This window comes from Genypterus blacodes, unplaced genomic scaffold (assembly GCF_046128005.1).
Source record: "Genypterus blacodes isolate CSIRO-AG114 ecotype Tasmania unplaced genomic scaffold, CSIRO-AGI_Gbla_v1 ptg000245l_1, whole genome shotgun sequence".
NCBI lineage: Eukaryota > Metazoa > Chordata > Actinopteri > Ophidiiformes > Ophidiidae > Genypterus > Genypterus blacodes.
In genome coordinates this window covers 544306-569534 of record NW_027467042.1, presented here as the reverse complement: position 1 = coordinate 569534, position 25229 = coordinate 544306, and the positions used below count along the sequence as shown (strand labels likewise).

The 25229-nt window shown below is 51.5% G+C and overlaps 1 protein-coding gene across 3 annotated transcripts in view; it reads left to right on the top strand.

Annotated features, from left to right (window-relative positions):
- Positions 1 to 936: 936 nt before the first annotated feature.
- Positions 937 to 25229, top strand: part of sulf1 (sulfatase 1) — a 33420-nt gene continuing 9127 nt past the window's right edge. Inside the window, exons 1-10 of one of the 3 annotated variants that reach the window (XM_076171301.1) lie at positions 937 to 1358; positions 13535 to 13817; positions 14093 to 14332; positions 14874 to 15025; positions 17470 to 17639; positions 20509 to 20659; positions 20837 to 21012; positions 21174 to 21302; positions 21884 to 21940; positions 24359 to 24485. In XM_076171301.1, the coding sequence (XP_076027416.1) occupies positions 13643 to 13817; positions 14093 to 14332; positions 14874 to 15025; positions 17470 to 17639; positions 20509 to 20659; positions 20837 to 21012; positions 21174 to 21302; positions 21884 to 21940; positions 24359 to 24485 (1377 nt within the window). In that variant the 5' untranslated portion in view covers positions 937 to 1358; positions 13535 to 13642. The remainder of the gene's footprint in view (positions 1359 to 13534; positions 13818 to 14092; positions 14333 to 14873; positions 15026 to 17469; positions 17640 to 20508; positions 20660 to 20836; positions 21013 to 21173; positions 21303 to 21883; positions 21941 to 24358; positions 24486 to 25229) is intronic. The other 2 variants (XM_076171299.1, XM_076171300.1) reach the window with 2 other exon arrangements.

Below are 25229 nucleotides of genomic sequence, written 5' to 3'. Positions count from 1 at the left end.
GATGCTTTGGGATATCAAATGCGCATTAACTCATTAGGGTCCGGCCCTTTGAAGCCGCTCCTGAGTATCATCAAGGTCTCATAATCCATCTGTAATGGCTCAGTGAGAAGGACAGTGCCGCCCGCCCGATTGATTTAACGTGCCGGCCGTTGGCACCTCCGTGTTTGGGGCTGAATGGGTGTTTAATTTGTTCAACAGCTCCGATTGTATTGTAACAAATGGGGTTGATCATAGAGGAAACGCGGAGGGGAAACCGTCGGCGTTTCCCTTTTCCTTATCTTAACGTCCGCTCTTCATCCCCTCTCTCTCCTGCTATCTGCTCCCTTTCCTTGAGCTTTGTAATTTTACTGTCTTTCCCCCCTCCGCTCTCTCCTTTTTTACTTAAGGCAATAGGTGGTGAAGGGCAGGAATGCGGCGGTGGGACTGTAAGGATTTATCACGGTGAGGTGCGAGGCCTGCCGATGTAACAGTTTAGTGCCAACAGCATTCCCACCGCCCAGCCAATCCACAACTTTATGGAGCCTTTTTCTTTTTTGGGGAGAGTTTGATTCTCCAGACCGCAACGGCTAGTAGGGTAAAAGAGCGAAGGGGAGGTCAGGGGTTGAGGATGAAGTGTTGTGTGTGTGTGTTGTGCGTGTGTTTGTGTACATACATGTGCTTGCTGTGTGAGCTCAGTCTAAGAGAAGCATTAAGAAACTATTAGCAGCTAAGAGTCCGGGTTTCTCTCCATCTCTGTCATGCACTCTCTTTCTATTTTTGACTCCTTCTCTCTCTCTCGCTCGCTCGCCCTCTCTCGCTTGCTCACTCGCTCGCTCGCTCGCCCTCGCTCTCTCTCTCTCTCCCCCTCCCATTCCTTCTCTTTCCACTCCTCTCACTCTCCCTATCCCTTCCTCCTTCACTGCCTCTCAGGTTACGATGACTGGGGGTTTTCTTGCCTGCATCTTGTAGAGTGAGTGGCTCTGTGTGTGTGTGTGTGTGTATGTGTGTGTGCGTGTGTGTCTCCCCAGCACCGTGTCCTTGTCCCTGCCTCCTGGCAGCAAGGAGCCACCCAGCAGCCGGTCTGTGATTGGGCAGGGGAGTGGGGTTCTTGACACAGCGCGGTGCTGACTGCTCCGGGACGTGTTTCAACAGATGGTCGAGGTTAGAGAGTGTCATCACATCGGAGAGAGGATTAGAGGAGAGAGGTTGTCTTCCAGGAGCTGTGTGGTCCCCCCCCGACTCTTCAGCCCCCCGATCACAACGCAGCAGAGACACAAACCCCTCTTATGAGCCGAGGAAGAGCCGGTGAAGAAACGCAGGGAGAGAAAACTGGGAGAGGACTCCTCGGCCAGCCAGCGCTCTGCTCTCCTGCCTACCAGGTACTCAACTTTTTCTCTTACTCTCCTTCTGCTTCTTTTTTTGCAATTTTTAAACATTGATCCCATTTGTTCTGTCCATGCTTTTGCATTATGTGTTAGTTTGCCTAGTTGGCAGTCTGTTTCTGAGGCAGTAAACAGTGAGGAGAGGAGAGTCTACAAGTAGGGATTTGTAGTGGCAGGACGGTGGATCTGTGTTGCCTGTACAGCAGCTCTGTGTGTGCCTCTGTGTGTGTGTGTGTATGTGTGCCGGACTTCATAGTTTTCCCTGTGACTGACAGGAATTCCCTCCGTCGCAAATTCCTCCCTCTCAGGGGATTAGAAGGCAGCACATTCCATTAATGTCATTTTCTCCCAATCTATAAGCAGCCATCTGTTAACTTGTGGATGTGTGATGTATAGAAGTGGAAGTGTCAGGGAGGGCATCCGTGTGTGTGTGTGTGTGTGTGTGGGAGAGAGAGAGAGTGAAAAATGAAGTATATGTAACTTCAGAATCTCCTTAGTTTTCCTTCAGTTTTATAACATTTGCCACCCGCTGAAATCAGATATCAAGCCGTCACTCATCTGTGTCGTCAATGCAACACTTCACACTCCCCCCCCTTCCTCCTCCTCCTCCTCCTCCTGCTCCCTTTTTCGCGAGAATTTCATTCCAAGTGCACCCCTGGCAGATTGTGTCAGTGCAACGCCAAACGGATGAGCTGCCGAGGAGCGTTTTCCGGACAAACTGTCAAAGGCGAGAGCGAGGAAGACGAAGAGACACCGTCAAAATCTGCTTCTTCAACTTCAGCTCTTTAGCCTTAACTCCAGTGAGAAAGGGAAACTTGCCAGCGGGGTGGGAATGTGATGTATAGTATTTATACCTTCCTCCGGGGCACTGTGCGTCTTGTGTGTGTGTGTGTGTGTATATGTATGTGTGTGTGTGCATGCATGCATGCGTGAGGTGTTTGCAAATTGAGATTGTGCAGCTGTGAAAGGCTGTGCTGAAGAGCGGCGGGGGCTGAGCGGAGAGGAGAAGGCTGTACGGGTGAAAGCTGCTGTTGTGCGAGTGTGTGTTTACCTTGGTAAACCAGCCGTAGCTACACTTCCTGCTTGTTACTTAAAGTATTTAACACAACCACCGGTAGATTGTGATGACTGCCGCTTTAAGGGCCGCGGTGACAGATCGGCCAAAATGGCTGGCGAGCAGGCGGCAGATTAATTAAGGGAATGTGATAAAGTGATGCGAGAGGGAAAGGAAGGCGTCGGGGCTGTGACTCGCTTTGATTTGAGCGTATTAATCAGGAACGGACAGTTTACGTAATGCAAATCTCTGAGGTGCAGAGGCTGAGTCATGGAGAGTTTGGCCTCAGTCTGACTGAGTAAACCCCAGGATCAGTCGCTCCAGCCTTGTTATGTGAAACAACAATCTTATATTCAAAGCTGCCTCCTCGCATCCCGGGAACAATCAGTGTGAAAGGCGTGAGTGCGAGAGTCACGATGCCCGAGATGTGTTTCTGTAAATGAGAGAAAGATGGAGAAGCTGGAAGAGTCCGACTCCAGCCGCTCAGCATTGATTAGCCTGATCCATAAATCCACACCGACGCACTCGGGTTGCGCCCGGCAGCGTTTCAGATTCGATTTCTGATTGCTCAACCCAAGGAAAGCAGCGGTGGTGTGTGTGTGTGTGTGTGTGTTTAAACCGCCAGCCGTGTCTCCGAGCTGAAGAGACACAGTTTAGCTTCACTGTGCTGCAAACAAGAGAGCGAGCAGCTGCTGCAAATAATGAGGTTCTGGGGGGTAGAGGCTTGCCAAGACAAACGTTATTGCAGTAGCAGCTCTGCCATCGTCGAACTGACTGTGGTGTGTGTGTGTGCGTGTGCGTGTGTGTATAAAGGAACAACTGAAGTAATCCATTTTTCTAAATATGAATGAGCGACTGGGCAGGAGGGAGGAAAAGGAAAGGAGGCATCTCTGTTTGCGTGTCTCCTCTTGCGTCTGAGTCAGAGTTGTGTTCCTTGTGTGTGTGTGTGTGTGTGTGTGTGTGTGTGTGTGTGTGTGTGTGTGTGTGTGTGTGAGTGTGTGACTTCACACACACGCTGACTGCATTACTGGCAGTCAATTAGATGGAAAGAGGCGGTTGTGAAATCGCTCCTCGCTCTCCCATCAATGAGAGAGGAGCGATGCGATGTGTACGGAATGCAAATCAGCCGCACATTTTCGACTTGTGGGGGGGGGGATGAGCAAGACGCTAACGCTCGCCTGCCGCCTCCTCCTCTCGGGCCGCGGCCTTACGACAACTGTCACAGCCGCCGCCGCCGCGCATAGAGTCCGTCATTGTGCGCTTCTCAGAATCCAAATAGCTTTTCGCTGCGCCGTTGCAGGAAGAATGTGAGGTCATGGAGTTTGTGTCACAATGCAGAAATGGTGTCGGGGATTAGAACCAAGTGTTTGGACCGTTAATGGAACACACGTCCTCATGCGGGGACGGCTTGTGGGTTTGTCCTCAGTCACTCCCGGAGAAGAAGCCAGGTGTGCGACTGCGTCTGCTTGTGTGTGCCTCCCGAGTGTGTTAAGAAAAGATTTCCTCCTCCGGCTCTTGTTTATCTCCTCAGCTTAATGATAGTGTTCCTGTCGTTGCCTGATTGCACGGTAGGGCTGAGGGGAGATTGCACGCTCGTATCGCTGCAAACGAGCAGCGTTTGAGCAGCGAGCCTCCGCCGCTCGCTACGCTTTTATTTACGTGGCATCTACACACACACACACTCACACACACACACACACACACACACACAAGGCTATCTTTAGATGAGTCAGCCACTTTCTCACTGGCTTTGGTGTCCTGGACGATCGGGCCAGGCCCGCTTGCCGCCCCGGCGCAGTGCGGGGCAGGTTCCATTCCGCTCGCGTGCAGCCCTTGACAGAGGAAACGTCCTTGACTTGTTAAGGGCATAACTCCAGGGAAATATGCCACATATATCTGGGCTCATATGCACACATGCTCACACACACACACACACACACACACACACACACACTGCAGGGAGCTATTTTGGGGGGTATTTAAGCGCTCACAATAGCACCCCCAAGTGTTTGTTCAGTCTCTCATATTAGCGGCGGAGGTCAGGGCACGCAAACATCACAACCCGGCTCATCAGAGGCTGGAATGCCCGATCCGCCTTTCTCTGATCTAATATTTGCTCAGCGTAAAGAAAGTAGATGAGCGAGACATCGGAGACGGCCATTTACTTTTTTTTCCGTCCCCAGCTTTTGTCTTTATCTCAATCGCCCCCCCCCCCCCCCCCCCCCCCTCCCCGCCTCCGCCCGCCCGCCCTGATGTCCGCTCGGGAGGAAGACGTACGCTTTGTGAAGTTCTCAGGAGGCCGCACAACAGCCAGGAATGACCCCTGTCCGGGCGCGGGAGTGAAAGGAGTGAAAGGAAAACCTGGACCGGCCCCGGTGAAAGACATTGAAGAGTAAAGCCAGGGCGAGAGAGGACAGAGAGAGAGAGAGAGAGAGGGGGTTTCAGTTCTTTCCTGTTCTGTCCGGCTTTTGTTCCAGACATCTCGTGCACGTGGACGCAGCACGGGCTTAAGAGGGTGCGAGAGAGAGAGAGAGAGAGAGAGGGCCAGGTCAAGAGAGACAGACGGGGGGAGAGAGAGAGAGAGTGAAAGAAGGATGAGGTGGAAGCGGCAGAGATAAGAGGAAGAAAAGGAAAAGTGTGATTAGAGTTGAGTGGAGACGGAACGAAACAGTCGCGGCACTCCGGCGGTGCTCGCGTTGGGGATCAGAGGCTGGATCTCTCTCTCTCACACACACACACACACACACACACACACACACACACACACACACACACACACACACACACACGTGCGCACATTCGCCGCACATGGACACAAACGTAATCTTCTTGTGACACAGGCGCAACACAAAAGGGAAACATAGAAAAACATGTACACACACACACACGCACTCTCCATTCCACAGGCTCTCTCCCCCCCCCCCCCCCCCCCCGCTGTCCTCCACCCCCCAGCGGGCCGCACTGTCCCCACTTTGTCATCCCTCTTGTCCAATAATCCCCTCCCCAGGGAGAAGCAATCTGTTTTAGATTTGAAAAAGAAAGGGCCCTGCCTGTATCACGTACAATTAAGCAGCCGTCAGAATGCATCGGCGTAAGTTCGGAGGGAGAAGTGCTGCCACTGGGGGGTTGCTCCTTTCATCCGCCGCCTCTCCAGAATGGAGATAATGGGGTGGGAGGGATGGAGGAGGGGGGGGACGAGGGGGCAGTAGGGATGAATACATTTCCTCACCCCTCCATCTCGCTCCACAGCTCGACTAATAGAAGCCAGCATGCGTTTGTTTCAGCTCCTCTGCTCCCTTTCTTCCCCTCTCCCCCTGGAGCGGCCAAACACATTCAGCCTCTGCCAGCGCTCTGCTACTCTGCCTGTATGTGTGTGCGTGTGTGTGTGTGTACACGCACAAACGCTTCTGGGTGTTGCTGTGGCCATGTGGTACAGAGCTGCTAGCCTCTGGTCCTGTTTGCCTGGACTTGAACAGGCTGACGTTGCTATGCGGGGCGCAGAGTAAAACGCCACGGCCCCGGCGCTGTAAAGCAAGTTTGTTGACGGATCCTGACCAGGTCCGGCGTGACATGACACACATTATCTTTGCTCTGCTTTTGTTAATGCGCCCAGGGCCAGTTCAGTTGAGTTTCCTCTCTCTCGGTGTGTTTGCTGCTGTCTCTGGAGTATGTGGAAATGATGAATTGACTGCATTCCTTTCACTTTGGCTCCCATGTGTGGGAATGACAGCTTTTGGACGGCTAAGCTGCTTATTTTAAGCTTTATAAAAGCCAATTAGCCTTTCAGCAAAGATCAGGTTCTCCGTACTTTTTCACAAATGCAGCCGAGATCTGGAATTTTTATGATAAAGTTAATTGAATTACAAATGACGTTGGTGCATGCTTTGGAAAGCCACACACACTCTGCCAGAGGCAATGGAAAGGAGAGCTCCCCTGTGTACAAATTACAGGTTACGTGTCTGTCTGTGTGCGAGTCTGACTGATTCCTCACTCTTATTCTGACCTCTGTGCTTCTTCAAGCCGCCGACTCAAACAAATAGAAACACAGACACACGCACACACACCCACACACACATAGACCTATATGCAGTATACTTATATGGATTTTGAAGCCGGTACAGAAGCACAGGTGCACTTGGACCAATCCATTTTTATGAGCAGTAGGGCGTTAGTGAGTGGCGTTCATGGAGGAGTTTTGTTTATGGCGTCCAGGGTCACACGGGCTGGTTCTCATGGTCTGTGTCTGTCTACGGTTTCCAGAGAATATGCCTGCACATGCTTCACATTTTGGGGGTGTTTTGTTTCATGGCCCAGCAGCAGCAGCAGCAGCAGCAGCAGCAGAACTCCTCTTTGCTTTGCTGATTGAGTCGCTACCACCGGCTGCCTCACAGCGTTCTGCTTCACCAGCCCCTCAGTTTTCCGTGTCCTTTTTCCTTTTACTTCCATTACCTGTTGAATATGTTGATGTACTCGTTATGTGGCAGATACCGCTGCTGGTCAGGAGGTAGCGCTGTTTCCCTCAGACACTTTAAAGTCGTAGAATTGATTGTACTTCAGGCTGATTCTTGGTGTTTATTGCTTGAGAGTTTGAATCTGTTTCGGTTACTTGGCTGCATTAAGTGTGTTTGACCAGAGAGGGCAGCATTTAGATCCTGATGAGAGGCGAGGTGTCTTAAGATCTTAGTCCAAATGTCATAAATGTATTTTGAGGATTCCAGGATTGACTCGTATAACGGATCACTTGCGCTTCAATTCAGCAACACGGAATCGTTTTGAGGGTTTGTTTTTTTATGCCTCGACAAGACACGAAAGACGATTGAAGCTCCAGGAAATCGCAGCTGTCTCACTTCTCCCGCCAGCGAGTCGGTGAGCGTTTCGCAGCTCTTGAAGTGGGTAATAACGCTGAGCGCCGACCAAATCCAATCCTCGCGTCGCGGCGCATTCTCTCAGCCTCCGTGCCACCGTGCCGCTGATTTCATGGAAAAAAAACGTCAATCTCCTCGTGACAATTACCTCAGTGGAAACCCATTGAAGTCATTTGCCACGGCCCTCTTTTGTGGTAAAAGAAATCATTTATCCGGGCTATATTCGACGTGTCAAAGAGACAAGAAAGCCACCCGTGAGTGAGCAATTTGTTCTCCCTCTCTCACTCCGTCTCCCTGCGTCGCTCCGCTCTGATAGTGTGTTTCTGACGGCAGTGTGGGCTTTGACAAGTGGCCGGGTGAATATAAATGCACCGTATTTTATTCATCGGAGGTCCTCTATCACTAATGGTTTCCATTCATGGCCCAGAATAGCTTTAACAAGTAAGTGCTAGCTGCAGGCTCATGTCAAGTCTCTGCGGCGGCCTGATCGCCTGATTGTGATTCCGTTTTTTCATATCACACAATAAAGCAATGTGGCGGTTTCTCCTCCCTCCGTCCCCCGCCCCCCCTCGCCCTCTTTGCTCTGTCCTTCCTCCCCCCAATCTCTAAATCTGTTTTTCCGCCTGTAGATTGCAGCAAAGTTTCCTGGAGACTCGGGAGCAGGCGGAGAGAGAGAGAGAGAGAGAGAGAGAGAGAGAGAGAGAGAGAATGAGAATGAGAAACGTGAAGCGATAATCTATCTGTTCATATCGGTCCAGAGAAAGGAAAATGATCCCGGGCTGACACTGTAATCCTCCAGATGTTTGTGGGTCAGGGCGATGGGTGAATCATGAGGATGAATTCTAATGACTGTGTGTGATCAACAAGCAGGTCATCAACTCAGCAAATCTGCTCCACAGCGTCCACGGCACAAATCTCAATCCAAACGTAACTTCTTCCAACTGTTATCAACATGAGGGTTGTGGTTTGTTAGAGGGCTTTATTGTGTGCAGTCCAGGCCACGAACACTTGAATACACACCGCGTTCGGGAGAGGAACACGTGTGTATAAGCACACATGCTTCTGAAATGACCTTGTATATTTGTTCCTTTCCCTTTTCGGGGTCGTTCAAAGCCGCCTCCTGATCCCCAGACGGACCACCTGGTGGCCTGCAAGCTGTTCTGCTTTGAAGTGTGTGGGGCCGGCGCTCACTTCATTATACATACATTCAGATGCACTGATAATTATTGATGGGGTGGCCCGGCAGCCTCGGCAGACTCTCGCCAGGTCCGGGAGAAACCTGAGAGACTTGATTTAACAAATAGCCCCAGCGTGCACTCAGTCTAGCTTCACATGTCGCTGAGTCCACGCCATTATTCTCCATTAAGGTGGCCTGTGTGTGTAAAGCAGGGAATCGTTCTGTGACATTCAAAGGCTGCTCATTTGTAAAGTTGAAGTATGTGCAAAGTAAAATGTTAGATTGTGAATGTGCCTGTCGGGGTGAAGAGTTATGCGCGTGGAGCCGTAAACATGTTGGAACAAAGAGCCAACGATCTCTCCCTCTCGCCGCGTCTCGCACTTGGTTTTCTCGCTGGAATTTGGTCTGCAGAGAACCGACGGCGGATTCTGGGGCATTTTTGGTCAAACGAATCGGCCGAGTTAAGAGTCTGAAAACAGCCAGGTCTGAGCCCCTTCTCCCAGCGCGGACCTGAGCCAACGCTGCGGGACAGAGCTCTCCTTCAGTGAGCTCAGAGTGGCCGATGGGCGGATCCCGGCGAGTACAATGTCCTGCCCTCGGCCTGGCTGGGCACAGAGGGCCCTGACACAGGCCCTCCTCAGTGTAAAAAGTCCTTGTCAGTCCCCCGTGGCAGCGGACCAGGCCCATTCCCTTGGATTACTGAAATATTTGGACAAACCGCAATATTAATCTAAGGCTGCTCCATAATCATTTTTTCCCCTCGGGTACGGAGAGGCAGGGGAGGCGACCGGGCTGCAGGGGAAAAGTGCGACTGGGCCGAAGCGAAAATGAAGAAAGGCCGACATTTCTCTGCATCCGTCTCTTCGGAGCGGCTTCACTGCAGTGGCGTTCGCTCCGACACGTCCGCCGTCTCTTCCTCGTGTGGTATTTCCTTCACGTCTTCGCTCTCCCACGCTGCCACCGCTCTCTCATTAGCCTCATGAGCGAGGTTTGTCCCCTTTGCAGATATGTGGCCGCATACAAAAAAGCCCGGCAGCACAGCCTATAGAATTCCAACTATGCCATCAGACTCTAATTCCCATCTCTTCGTCATTGTTCCTCTGTGACTTGGCTGACTCGGAGATGGGCTGAGCAAATAGGGGGAGAGCGGAGGGGAATAAGAGGGGGATTTGGGGGCGCTTTAAAATGGCCATTGTCCTTAATGGCGAGGGCCTTTCTGAATGACTGGTACACTTTAGGAGACCCTGGCATCTGGTTTGGGTTTGACTTGCTTCTCGTTGTGGGAATGTGAACCCACTTACCTCCCAGCCGTCCATCCCATGTGATTAAGACCCAGAGCCAAAGTCCATGTGCCGACCCACACCGGTCTGCAGATTCTAACAGCAACGCAACCAACTGGCAGCCATCGATCAGTGTGTGTGTGTGTGTGTGTGTGTGTGGACCGACTTCTTCACGCATCTTGTCGGTGTATCTGCTGTTTTTCAGTGGCGGTTGATAAATGTGCAGACCTCCTGTGCTGCCTTCACAGGACCCAAGCCAGATTGCCGAAAGGAACACGCAGGCCATTTACGAGATCTCTGCTACCCTCCTCCTCCTCCTCCTCCTTCTTCCCCCCCTAGAGCGCCCCCCTCCCTCATACACCCCCCACCCCCTCCCAGTTCCCCTTCTTAACCCCTGTGTGTGGGTAGCCTCAGGTGGCTGAGGTTAGGTTAAACAAGCCACCATCAAAGCCATATTACCACGCGGGTCAGATGAGGGTCAGGGTGCAGAAGGGGTGTGCGGTTTGAGGCCCTAACTGGAGGGCACAACTGCCAACCAGCCAAACAGGGCTGAGCTGTCCGGGGTTCGACTCCCCGCTCGACCGTACGCGCACACGCCGCTGTCATCTACCGAAGGAGAAGGAGCGAGGGAGATTTAGAGGAGAAGAAACACCTCACTGTCATGAAAGCGGAGATTAGCGAGGTGCTGACGGCCGCCAAAAAAGTTCTGTGTGTTGCCGGGCATTAATCTGAAAATTGCGAATCTTTTTATGTCTCTGGCAGCTGTGTGTCTGCTAACTCCATCCATAGTGGCCTTTTTGTTTCATTCCTTTGAACCCTGCGGGCATTTTATGTTTTTCCCATCCATCCCCAATATTCCTCCCTTCCCGCCCCCCCTCCCCTCACCCCCTCTCTCTCTCCTCCATCTTAACCACGATGACTACAGTAAAGGCTCATTTAAAGGGTCATTAGTGCTAATCCTCCAAAACAATGAGGCAGGAGAAACAATGTGCTCCCTAGTCCTCCGACTCGGCCGCCAGGAATAAATACCTCTTGTCTCTCTCTCCTCCCCCCCCCTCCCCAGATGTATAGAGGCCTGTTCCTCTCACATCAGGCTGGACGGGGATAAATCGCAGAGGGGTTTTATGAAAATGGAGGAGGAGGAGGCATTAGTTTCACCCGAGGCTCTCAGAGGCAGTTCGAGGAATTGGCTGCAATCGGTGTAACTGGATTGCGCAGATAAGCAAGAAGCGGCGGCGGTAGATGGAGAGACGTTTAGGCGTCTGAAGTATCAGACATTTTGCAGGCGTTTGCTCACGTTTCGTCCCTTTTTCCCAGTAAGTGGATTCACTCCTCAGGTCTGACTGCAGACATCTCAGCTTTCTTCAGGTGAGAATCCCCAAATCGCTATAAATAACAACCTGGGCTTCCTTTGATTAGAGTTCAGGGGGGGGGGGGGGGGCACCTTTGCAAGATGGACAGCTGTCACTTCGCTCACACCTCCGCGACTACAAACGCCCCGGGGGGTTCAAAAATGAACTTTCCACGACCCGGAGGAGGAAAGTGGATCACGTTAAATTGAGTTAGGACCAGAGGTAACCCAAAGGACAAGGAGGGGAGGTCTGCTCCCACTCACGGCCCGCAGCTGTGTCATTTCGCCTGCGTGTGTGTGTGCGCGTGTGTGTGTGCGCCCGTGTGTGTGTGTGTGTGTGCGGCTCACATCCCATCGTTCGCTTTGTGTGGCATTTTATTAACCCTGCCATCTCAGTCATTTAAGACAGTGTGGCTATTGATACCGCGGCGGCTAACCACATCAGCACCGCTAGGTTGGTATCGGATTCCACAATGAGCCTTCTTGTCTGTCCTCTCAGGTCCGCGAGTCGCATGAAGAGGCTATTACTGCGAGTCACTGGCATGTAAAATTGAATGTGCGCTGGCTGCTTACATTACACTGGCCCGGCTCACTGGCTGACTGGCTTACAGTTGATTTCAGGTTTTTCCACAGCTCCGCAGACACAGAGGCTTGATTATGTGCGATAGTCTGAGTTTGGGCCGCTGGTCGTATTGTTTCTGGGAAGCGTTTCTCCCCCGGTTGGGCCCTCGCGGCGGGACGATGTGTTTTTGTGGGCGTTATGAGTGTCTTCTGTGTTTGTGCGTGTCACCGTGTGTTTGTACAGTAGTTTGTGTTGTGTGTGTGTAACCCAACGTGAGGCTGTGTGCACTCTGCCACCCTGCGCCGGAGGGAGTGTTTGTCCAAACGCCGCCAATGTTTGCACAAGGGCTGTCGGGGGATGACTGGACTGGCTGGCCCCGGACAACGCTCGTCTGAAAGACAGGACGCAGACAAAAGTGCTCTTAAAGCTCCGTCTGAAGCTCGGGCTTATCACCGCCGCCATCTACATGTAGGGAAAGCAGAGGAAGGGAAGGGAAATGCTGGCAATCCCAAATAAGCAAATCGAGAAGCAACACGCACGATACCTCAGCATTTATGTGGGTTGTAGGTTGTAAAGCTTTGGTTCTGTGCCGGTGAAGGTCCGGCCCTTTGCTGGATCTGGACCGGGCTCAGGTGTCGCAGACCTGCCAGTTGTTTTTAAGCGATTAACTCCGAACAGAGAGCAGCAGCGCCGTGCCGCACAGCTGGATCGCCGGCCATCAGGCATTCTTTCATAGGCAGTGATGGAGTGCTCATTATCACCGTGTCATGGCTCATCTGACACCAGGGAGCCACGGTTTGAGCCACATTATTGTTCTATTATTGGCAGTGAAAGATGCCTGAGCAGTTATTTGATCATTTATTTTGGTAATAATAAGCAGATTGGAATCAGATCAGTTTTGACTCTGCAGAAGTGTGAGTTTTACAGCCGTTATTGTTACATTTAGAGTAAATAAATGTAGAGCGTAACCGGGCCGACCTTGACATCGTGGCGTGTCGGTTCTGTCTTGTTGTGAGGAAGCGAGCAAGCGGCTGCAGAAGGCGGGGATAACTGCGAGAAATCCGTGATTGGCGACAGCGGCACAGGGGTTAATGTAGCGGAACCCCTGTCTCCGCCTCCCGTGACCCCACCCCCCCACCCCCGCAGTGTGGCCCCGTCCTCCCCACAGGCCCGCTGTCACGCTTGACTCGCCAGGGGGTGACTTTTGAGTGACAGGTGGACGGCCGACTGGGATTGGCTCACGCGGGAGAATAGAGAGAAAACGGTTGTGGGTGTTTAGGGGGCAAACAGCCAATGGTCAGCGTGGGCTCAGCTGCAGTTTCCGTGAGTGTGTGAGGGAGTGTGTGTTATCTGAGTCGAGAGGAGAAGCACAAGAAAAGCATTAAGGATCAAATAAGAGAAATAACATGAGACGTGTGGAAGTCTCCAAGGTGAGGCGTGCGTTTTCAGACCTTTGCCGCTCTTTTGTTGCCTATAATCTAATAAGTTTCCTGGGCTGCTGCGATGGAGCTGCGGGTTCATCTCAGGGCGCAGGAGTTCGTAGGAGAGGAGGAGGAGGAGGAGGAGGAGATTATTGATGGGGTTTCAGTCCACACACAATAATGGAGTTGTTAAGTTTTCCTTGGTGAACCTTCAAGGCTTCGCAGCTCGCAGGAATCCTTTCTGGCTTCGCTGTTTATGGATTTTTTTGTGTATAATTTATGACCAGATGCACATAATTTCTGAAGTAAATATTCTGTAATATGGCTCGGGGGGGAATCTGGCTGCTTCAATAAATTTGTTTCTTACAATAGAAGGTAATTCTATATTCTATTCCGCTACTTTCCCTCTCCCTCTGCTGTGTTGTAACGTCTCCATAAAACCTCTACTGTTGTCTCCGCACAGTCGGCTGCACGGGTGTGAGCAAGCGAACAAGCGAGGAGTGAGAGAGCGAGCGAGCCCCGGCTGGATCTGTCCCGTCGTCTGCAAGTCCCCCCCGTCTACGGTCCCGTCATGCTGCTGCAGTGGCTGGCCTGCGCGGCGCTCTTGTCGCTGGACTGGGCGCCGGGGTGTCGAGCCTTCACCACCACCAGAGCCCAGGGCCTGAGGGGTCGCATCCAGAGGGACCGCAGGAACATCCGGCCCAACATCATCCTCATCATGACCGACGATCAGGACGTGGAGCTCGGTGAGGACCAGGAACTCAACACACTGTCATGTTCTCTGTTACTTTCTCTCGATTCCTCTCTGTCTCTGTCCCTCTCTTTGTTTTGGTGGCATCATGTCTTCCTCCTTTGCACATGAAATATTAAATAGAAGCCATAAGCCGGACCGTAGGACCATCTGGCCTCCACCCTGTTCTTGTCTTTGTGTTTATCCTTTGCACGTGAATTATAATTCTTCCTACTCTTGCCCCTCAAACCCTGCAGTGAGTTCTTAGACACATACTCCCTCTCCCTTCAGGTTCTCTGCAGGTGATGAATAAGACTCGTAAGCTCATGGAGGATGGCGGCACCTCCTTCACCAACGCCTTCGTCACCACGCCCATGTGCTGCCCGTCCAGGTCGTCCATGTTGACGGGCAAGTACGTCCACAACCACAACACCTACACCAACAACGAGAACTGCTCCTCCCCTTCCTGGCAAGCCCAGCACGAGCCGCGCTCCTTCGCCGTCTACCTCAACAACACCGGCTACAGGACAGGTTGGTGAACAAAGACACACACACACACACACACACACACACACCTGCATACAGTAATCATTCTTCCAGTGGCTCACATGCTCTGGCTGCTGTTGTAGCTCGCCCGTCCTGCCTGCCAGACTCCCCGCTGTGCTCACGGCAGGTCAGTGTCGCGTCCCATCAGCCCGCCTCCCTGTCTGCCGGGGTGACGGGCAGGTGCTGGACCGGGCCGCTCAGTCGGGGGTCTCAAGCTGATGTGTTTGTCTGCAATTAGATTTCTCAGGGGCAAGCTGGCTCCCTGCCCAGTCTGCCAGAGATGGCTGTGCCAAAGAAGGGGAGGGGGTTGGAAACGGCACACCACACACACACACACACACACACACACACACACACACACACACACTGATAAATGGACACACACCCATAGCACAAAGACTCTTACAGGTAGCGTTGTGCAGGTACAGACACACCTAACGCGTGCTCATGCTCTCCCCCGTCTGTCTTCTCTCCTCTCTCCCTCCTTCCCTCCCTCCCTCCTTTCCTCTCTCCCTCCCTCCCGCAGCTTTCTTTGGCAAGTACCTGAACGAGTACAATGGCAGCTACATCCCACCTGGGTGGCGTGAATGGGTCGGATTGATCAAAAACTCCCGCTTCTATAATTACACGGTCTGCCGCAACGGCTACAAGGAGAAACACGGCGCGGAGTACGCCAAGGTACGTGTTCACGCCATTTCCTGAATAAAGGAGACTCCTGGACTCTCTCGCCCTTTTGTTTTGCCTTTTATCACCCAATAGAAAGAGTTAACCTGACAAATTGCAGGTTCTGCTGCACTTTTAAATACAGACATTGACGCGCTTCAGTTATCGCCCGTGTCGTGATTCAGGCTCGCAGGAATCCTCATCGGGGGAATTAAAGGGAATGGGACTCAGCCTTTGTGCCGCAGCCCTTTATTACGACGTTCCTCGCCTCAATAGTTAGACTTTAAAATTGAAACATGTTTATGATCATGAGAGGACAAAGTTACCGGTGATAATTACCACCTGTGCTCTGCTTTCTGTCTGTCTGCCTCACTCTCCTCTCCATCTCTCCCCTGTAACTCTTAAATTGTTGTCTGCGCTGTAATAACACGGAGATAAAGGAGGGGGAAATTGCTTTGCCGCCGTCAAACGCTGGAAATGAAAACTATGATGTCTTTGCACTGCATCGGTCATCAATCTTCCCCCAATATTTTTATAAGGAGCTGTCTGTTTATTTTCCCAGCTCCGTGCCAATGTCTTCCCAGCTCACGTAGTCCTGGGAACATGAGGAATCAGCGAGGAGGTTTTATATTTTGGATACATGTCAAGTTCTGATCGGCCCCGGCCAGAAGATGCGCAAACACATGTTTGGATCGGTATCCCCCGTGCCAAATGACTTATTTGTCGAGTCGCACTGAGGTGTTAAGTTCCCCACAAGCCCCGGGGCCGAGGTGTTTACGAGACACGGGCTCGCTCTGCAGATTGTGGTTTCAGACCCAAATGGCCCCAGTGTTTGCAGATACCTGCCAAAGCCCCGTGAACCTGCTGCTACCGGGGACGACGGCTGCAGCTCTGCACGTCTGCTCTGCAGTCTCACAGGGTCGGGAGGTCAGGGGGACGACACAGAGTGCAGTTGGCAGATCAGGCCGCTGTGCCGGGATGAGACACTCGCCCACTGATTGAACTCCGTCAGGTTCAATCTGGTTTCTTCCGTAGAGGTGTTCAGCATTCTAACTCGTCTGTCCACCTCTTGGCCGTCCTCTGAATTCCATTATATTACACAATGTAGGAAGCAGAGCAGATGCATACAGATGTTATACCTCATCACAGTGCTAATACTGATTGTGTATGATGGGAATTACTTCAACTGGCAACGAATCTGGTGTAAAATCATTCCCTAATCCCGTCTGTGTTGAAAAACAAGCCTGAACTTCCGCTGACAGCCCGGCTCTCCACCTTCCTGACCTTCTTCCTTGTCGTTCTTGGCCCGGCCGTTCTCGGTGACACTCTCGCTTCCTTTCCACTTGTCAGAAGCAATCGCAGCACACGGCCGATGTGTTGGCGACGCGGAGGGAACGCGCATGGCAATACTTATCCCTGTGCGTGTGACGGGCATGTGCCGCCGCCAGCCTATAAAAGCCGGTCCTGGTCATTAAGCCCTATTAATAGAGACCGGATGAATCGGCCAAACCCACTTCTGACATTTCAGGGAAATCACCCTTTACCCTCTCATTTTGAACCTGGCACTCCCTTCTGAAGCCTCGTGTGCCAGGCAGCAACAGTGGCACGCCAGACGTGCAGGTAGAGAGGCTAATCAGCTGATGGAATCTTGGCAGATGCGTTTGAGTTTACGGCGTGACTCGCATTAAAAAAAAAAGCCTCCACCACACCTGGAATGGAGGCTTTGATTAAATGTCAGCGAGTTTTTTAAGTTCATATTTCATTCCAATGCCGCAGCTTCCTTCCTTCCCCGCCTGTTCCACTGTGAGCCGGTTGAAACGGGGGCCTTGTGTCTTTTGTGTCTCCTGCTATGTAAGTCACCACTTCATTTCCCTGGTAAGGCCCGAGGCTCGTTCCTTTTTGAGATTATTGTGTCTGATTTCTACATTCCACCGTCTTCCAAAAAGTGTGTGATTAAGTCAGCGAGACGGGAGGAAGGGAAAAAAGGAAAGATACACTGGAGGGGGGACGGGGACGGGGGAGGAATGAACGGAGCGGAGAGAGAGAGAGAGACGGAGCGGATAGCACAGAGAGGAACAGAGGAGGTAGCTGTCACAACAACATACCATCTGAGAGCGCCAGTCTCCCCTCACCATCAAGCTGTGTCACATCTAATAATGCAGAGAGTCACTGACGAGGCAACTGCACACACACACACACACACACACACACACAAGCGCACATTTACACCCACACGCACACACACACACACAGGCAAGCTGCCAGCTGTTGACTCGACAGATTGGTTCCGTAGTGTACTCAGTGGCCCCGGTTCATATTCCCATCAGCCCCCTTCTCTGCTTATGTAGGAATGGCGGGACGAGTTTAAAGCCAGAGAGCAACATGTCAGGATGATCAGTTATGCTGCAGTATTCATCTATTTCCTCTTCTTCTTCTTCTTCTTCTTCTTCTTCATCCAGGACTATTTCACCGACCTCATCACCAACGACAGTATTAACTACTTCCGCATGTCGAAGCGCATGTACCCTCACCGGCCCGTCATGATGGTCATCAGCCACGCCGCCCCACACGGCCCAGAAGACTCGGCGCCACAGTATGCGGAGCACTTCCCCAACGCGTCCCAGCACATGTGAGTGACACGCAGACGCTGATTCTAGAACAAATCCTTGGAAATATTGAGTTTTTTTCAGGTCTAAACGTCTTATAAAATGTTCCGTCTGCTGGATTTGAGTTTTTTCTTTCACTCTTAATTGGAGTTTTTATGATTGGGCGTACCTCCTTCTTCTAAAGGTTAATCCAGCTCGCACGCCCCTCGCTCCTCAGCGCTGACAGGTCGCTGAGGAGCTGCGAGGGCCAGAGACTCAGCAAGCGCGAAATCAAAATGATTTATCATCCAAGAATAGCTCGGGCCCGTACCACAGGGAAGATCGGGATGTTTTTTTTAAAAACGTGGAATACCACACTCGTGCCAATCCCACATCGGCCTCCCACATCTCTCAACGCCGCGTCGAGGCAACGCCACAATACTCCCGCTCCTTCCATGGCAACGTGCCCTGCCACCCCTCCATCCGTCTCCTAGGGAGCACTTCTCCGCCGGGTGGGGGGAGGGAGACGTTCTTTCTTATCGGCTTCTGTTCCAGTTAACGTTCCCGCTCCTTCCCTCTGTTGCTGCTTGGATCTATCACTCTATCTTCCCGCTTGTCCATCTATCCATGTATCTCTGTCTCTTTCAGTCTCTTGTCTTGTTTTCTCATCCCTGCCCGTCCTCCCGTCCCCCCCCCATCTCCCCCCATCTCCCCCCCACCTCCCTCTCCACCCTCCTGTGTAATTCGCAAAGGACTTCCTGACCCCGTCCATATCAATCAGTAGTTTCTCCCCGGCGGCTCCTGGGATGAGAGGAATGCATTGTGTTCTCAGGAACACCCTTTGTGACATTATTCATTTATTTTTAGCCCGAGCCTCTCTGGAAAAGGGGCGGGGCCGGGGCTCCGGGGTGACCAAAGGGTTGTGTGACTGTGTAGGTGCGGTGTGTGTGTGTGTGTGTGTGTGTGCGCTGCAGCAGGTCAGGTGGTCCGTACGGTTGGGGTGTATGTTGGAGGCCGGGTTGCGTAATGACCAGATGTGTGTAATATATTTATCACAGGCAGATGTTAAAGAGCAAATCTGTTTTAAATATCACTCTGTTTCAGACACTGAGGTTTGGTAAAATGAGCTGGTTAATCCTGGCTAAGTCATCAACCACCTGAGCCCAGGTTAATGGAACATTTGGACTTTGCTGACTGAGGCACTTTGTGTGTCTTTGTTGCATATTCACATGGTGTGTTATGTAAACGGCGGTGAAGAGCCTGCGTGGCAGCGAAGGAGGAGCCGGCTCATAAATCAAACCTGTGTCTGTACTTCTGACAGGAACAATAACAGGGGAAGATTTGATGTTAATGTCATTAACATTCCTTGCCAAAGGTGTCTTCGCCCTCTGATGCAGGCGGGCTGCAGACTGCAAACTGGCTGCAGACTGCAGACTGGCTGCAGGCTGGCAGAGCTGCGGTTCCTTCATGTCTCCCTGAAGCACCGTAAATACAAACCATTCTGAATATCGCTCAACAAGTTGTTTCAGTGAATGCCAGCGCTCTGTGTTAAGACGACGCCTTCACAGCTCAGCTCCAGATGCAGTGTGTGTGCTGTGTTTTGTGCGATCAGGTTGTATTCCGAAGCTCTGCCCTGCTGTAATCCAGCATTTATACTTCAAACGGGGCCGTCTATAAGCGACAGGTGGCAGGTGTGACCTCCCCCTATGGACCGGCTTCATTCCGCTGACCCCTGCATTCCTGGCTCTCTTGTACCCGGGACCCTGTACCTTGGTGGCCCATTGCCCAGAGACAGGTCCCTTTGTGGGGCTTATTAGACCGCCTGGTTTGATGGGTGAAGAGTTCAGCCTCCTCACAAAGCAGGCCTGAGAGGAGAGGGCAGAAGGCAGCTCACTCAGTCAGAGCAGAGCAGGTCCACTGGCAGCTCTTCATTAAGTATCTCAGTCTAGATCAGTTGGCCAAGTGGGGCTTAATACGGAATGGAACACAGCCCCATTATTCCATCATTTGTTTTAGGGGAGTTAATTGCAGCAGGATGTAAATATCTCCTGGTAATGAGGTTTGGTTTGGGTTCTGGGCTTTGACTGTAAACTTCCATCATTCAATAATATTCCTGCTCAGAAGCTCAACAGACGCAGGAGTCATGCTCTCATGTTGTTATGGCTAAACAGTGAGTATGTTTGATTTTGTAGCTCTCGACAGTCTAAATCTGCCTCCGTGCCCTGACAGCTCATAGCTCAGCAGTCAGGTGAGCTGCTCTGCTCGGCCACAACTCCACAAACACTCATCCTCCTCCCTCCCTCCCTCCCTCCCTCCCTGCTGCTGTTCATCCACCCTTGTTATTCCCCCGTTTCCAAATGGCCATGACTTATTGAGTTTTCGCTCCAAAAGTCATTGCAAACTTGACTTTAGGGCCTATTATTTTCGTAAGGCAGTGCCAACCCTCAAATGACTCGCCGGTGCCAAGAGCGCAGCGGTGCAAGGAGACTCCCGCCTCTGTGCGAAGGGGCGGACGATCGGGAGGGGGGGGACGTGCGGAAAAACAGCTCAGGTGCTGACTCTTGAGTATTAAGACATTTCCTTCTGCAAACAAGGCCGGTTTATTGATGGTCGTCAAACAGTGGACAGCAGTGGCACCTGTTGTGTAGCGGCGGTACGTGAGAAGTAGCAGACAGGTGTTTGTTGGCGTCCGGCGGCGCTCTTACACACAGCCTCACGCTCTAACTCACACACGGATCGGCGTCCAGGAAGGTTTTTTTTTTGTTTTCCGGAATACTGTATGTTATGTTCCATCAGTCATAACACGAGTATCATAATTCCTTTCACTGTGTTGTTGTCCCAGGCTAGTGCGTTGCCATAACTAATCTCTCCCCCTCCCTTCCTCTCTCCCTCTCTCTCTTTCTCTCGCTCCAGCACACCCAGCTACAACTACGCGCCCAACATGGACAAACACTGGATCATGCAGTACACCGGGCCTATGAAACCCATCCACATGGAGTTTACCAACTTTCTCCACAGGAAGAGGCTGCAGACTCTCATGTCTGTGGATGACTCAGTGCAGAAAGTACGTTGATGTCATTATTTCTACGCTTTTTAATACTTTTAGAGCTGCTCACTTTTCTAAATATACCCGCAGGAGTCACTCAGCACTTCTGTTGCCTTTTGTAACACATATTTGTTTAGTTTATGACTCAGGCGCTTTGCTATTTCTCCTCCTGATCGCCTGATTTGACCTCTGCAGGTGTTTGACATGCTGGAGGAAACGGGAGAGCTGGACAACACTTACATCATCTACACGGCCGATCACGGCTACCACATCGGCCAGTTTGGCTTGGTCAAGGGCAAGTCCATGCCTTACGACTTTGACATCCGCGTGCCGTTCTTCCTGAGAGGCCCCAACGTGGAGCCAGGGGCCGTGTAAGTCCAACTCTGTGTAACCTAGATACAATATGCAATACAAATGCATTATGAAAGTGCAGGAATTGCACTTTACGTAACTTGATACAATGTTTTCGCCTGAAATCTGACACTTAAACGTCTCGCGCAGTTGGAAGTTTACATCCGTGTGCTTGTTTTAGAAACCCTCATCTGGTGCTGAACATCGACCTGGCTCCCACAATCCTCCACATTGCCGGGCTGGACACCCCTCCAGACATGGATGGAAAGTCTATTCTGAAGCTGCTGGAACAGGAAAGGACTGGCAACAGGTTAGCGGACCCATCACGCCACGCTTTACTGGGTTTTATGTACAGCGGTACCACAGCGAGCTACAGGCCCGAACGTGTGCCCCCCTTTCTTTTTTTTTTCTTTCCTGAGCGAATGCAAATTTCCATGACCAGAAAGTGGGTTTACGTCAATTTGGCGTCTTCTCCCTGGCTGTGGGACTTTGGCTGAGCTCCTCTGAGGTTCCTCTAATGAAATTTCCTGTAGCATTTTGTTTTCAGGTTAAATCATTTGTTTCTCCGGGAAACGGCGGGTACAAATACTTGGCCTCATCGCCTTCCTCGGTTAACGATTAAGGACGCACAATCAGACCTGAACGATTGTGAATGTACATAATTAAACCAGAGAGCGTTTCCAGAGCAACAGAAACAAGTGATTTAATACTCCAACATGATGAAAACCGTTTCTAACATTGTTTAAGATTTAATTTTCCTACACATTTGACCCCTCGATGTCTTGAGCTGGCTGCGATCATCTTCCATGACTTTGGCTGTTATGGACATAGCTGATTGGAAGCGCTTGGACCATATGAATCCTATAAACCTTGTCCATTTTGTTTTCCCAGATTCAAACCCAACCGGAAACCCAAAGTCTGGAGGGACACATTCCTTGTGGAGCGAGGGTAAACTGCTGTCCTTTATTCCCTTCCCTCACCACAGGCACATCTGATGTCAGCGCCCAACCTCATGTGTCGCGCGAAAAAAAAACCCGACAAAACACTCGGCTGAAGCCCAGATCCGGACGGCCCCCCGACGCTCGCTCGCTCGCACCCTCTACCAGCGTCACACACACACACACACACACACACACACACACACACACCCACACACACAGGCCCGTTTCTCAGCCGCTCGTTATCTGACAGACATTTCCTGACCACAGTCTGCTTGGAAGAGGTCGAACGCCGAAGCTACAAACAGTCGGCACATTGCGACGGTTCACACAAGAGGCGCGGAAAAACGCACGCGCGACCCCGGGGCCGTTTGATCACTTACAACAAAAACAGGCCCGGGTCTTTGTCTTCCAAAGGGGGGGGGGTCTCGCTCTCGCATTTATAGCGGCCCTGAAGCTGACTTAACCTGCCCCCGTGTGAGACATACAGGAGATATGTTTCAGTAACGCGGCAGAGCTAGACGCACGCAAAACAAACAAAAGCTGTCCAGGCCGGGGATGATGTTACCTGAGGAATGGCTGCGAGGCTCAAACTGGATCCACTCACTGGAGGACGTGTCACCGGCTCCCCCAGTGTGGAATGCAGCAGCCGCGCACTCGGCTGTTCCCCGAGACTGTTTTCTTTGTAGCGCATGCAATCACATACTTGCTCTCACACACACGTTCGCAAAACACTGTCAGCTCTCAGCTTTAACCCCTTATGACTCCAGCAGATATCTCACAACACACCAAGTCCTTTTCAGACCTGGAAATCAGTGTGTACTGTTGGGAATAATACTGCAACAAACACATTCCTCATGTTTATGTGCTTTTGAGAGCAAAAACCACAAAAATATATAATATTGCCTCTCGAAGCTGCTTCAATGTAATTTTCTCCTTTTTCTTTGGAGCTTGTAGTTTACAGTAGCCAAGTATTTTCTTAAGAGAGTCGGTTGGCTGCAGCTTAACGACTTTAAATCACGTCTGGTAGATTGCGGAGCTTCGTCTCAGGCAGCGCTAGTTGGAAACGTCCTCGGAGAAAATGTAACGACTGAAAAAACATAAAAAGTAGCCGAGGTAAATAAGCGAGGAGAAGCGGAGGGCAGATGGGAGAAGGAGAACGGGATCAGCAGCCAGAGCCAGATAGTGCTGGCAGGGTGTGTGATGATTTATTATAATGTGTGCGTGTGTGTGACAAGCTCTCCTGTACAGCTGCTGCCTTCCCCCCGCTATCATTTCCTTTGCTGTTATTCCCTCCCTCCCTAATTTGTTCATACGCCAGCAAACGCATCAGCATCTGCAGCATGGAAGTAGAAGCAGAAAAGGAGTTGGAGTGTGACCCCTGGCCTTCTGCGGGCTTTAGCTCTTTTAATCCATCCCTCCATTAATCCACAGTATTTATAAAGACTTGTCTGCCAGCGCTCGATGCTCTAAATGCTCAGATTAGCCCCGCGAGAGCTTTTACTCAGGCAGAGATGCAGCAGCGGTGCAGAGCTTTGTGTCGCACAGGAGCTCGTGTTTACTGTTCCCTCCTCTCGCTGGGCCACGTGTTGAACCGGCGTGATTTAATATCCTCACATTACCTCACAACGTGTCCACAGCTGTGACTGACTGGATTGTTAGAGAATCGCATCGTCGGCGTAACGCAGCCATCAGAGAGCGACATCAACGACAACTGTTAGCTCTTTAATCGGCCTTTGGCTTGGGCCGAGAGACGACAGCCAAGCTAGTGTGTGAACGTTGGCTGTCTTCCCGCCCGCACAGTACGCCAGACAGGATGGGACAAGACAGCCGTCTCACTCTTGAAGGGGACAGGTTGTTCTCTGCTACGTTGTCGCCGTCATTCTGTCTGTGGGTCGCGGGCAGCCAGACCGTGTTGGCAGGGGTGTGTGTGTGTGTGTGTGTGTGTGTGTGTGTGGGATAGGGGGGGGTTGGCATGGCCTTAGCGTAGGCTTGGCAAGGCCCGGCGGCGGTGCTGGTGGCGGAGACGGTGGGAGGGGGAGGGCAGGGGAGTGTGATGCCAAGCCAAGGTCAAACAGCTTGGCCTGGAGCTGAGCACCCTGCCCAGACCCTCTGTTGGCACACACACACACGCTACATAACCCGTCCATTCAGCCGCCGCAGCCATGAGAAGCACACACCACTGCCATGACGGAGAAGAACGATGCCTCTGAATGAGAACAACACTTATGACTTATGTTATGATACGTCTCTCTTCTGATTGGTCGATCTCTGCATCCTACGATCCATACATCCCTCATAATGACCGCTGGACTCCTTAACTTCAACCTGATAAAAGCTATAAAACACAGAGTAACCACATCAGGACTGTGTCACTTCACTGTAGCAGCAGCTTATCTAATGAGTTGCCGTTCTGAATACTTTGCAGTAAGATCCTGAGGAAGAAGGACGACTCAGCGAGCACGCCGCACACCAACAGCCTGCCCAAGTACAAGAAGGTCAGAGAGACGTGCCAGCAGGCGGAATTCCAGACGCCTTGCGAACAGCCTGGACAGGTAACACACACACACACACACACACACACACAGAACTGTTCTCAAATCAAGAAGCCACATTCACATCCCTGAGTTTATAATTGGACTCTTTAATACCGTTTGGTGGTCGATCAATTTGTCGGCGCTTCTCTTTCATCCGTGCCCTTCACTTTGCCTCTCAGGCCTGCAGCCAAGCGCTTTATGCGGCCTTGAAACACGCGGCGCATAACAACACACGCTGTTACGGTTCTCAGGTACCGTTAAATGGCAGGCAGAGCGCCCGACTAATGAGACCCAGATCGGCTTTATGCTCTCAGAAATATGTGTGTGTGTGCGCGTAACAATGGGCTTTTACAGACAGCAAAGGAGCAGTTCCAGTGGAGGTCAGGCTCAGTGTAGAGTGTGTGTGAGGGTCTCTTGCGTGTGCGAGTGTGTTCTGGTGGCTGTGATGTTTACAGTGTATAGCATAATTTGTTTCTGTACGACACAGAGGAAAAGATTTGCTCATAAATGTGTGTGTTTGGCAAGAGTTAAAGCTTCCCAGTGAACAGAGAGACGGGGATCTTTACAATGTTCTGCTGTCGTGGAAAAAGGCACACACACACACAGACACACACTCTTTCATCCTCGTCCATCGTTCAGCTGTGCCATCTCTTTGTCTGCTCCTTCTTTTGTTCCTCGCAAACGACAAAGTTCCGACTTTCGATTCAGAAACATCAAACTCCACCGCCGTACCGAAGAAGATTCCAAATGAATTTACAATGA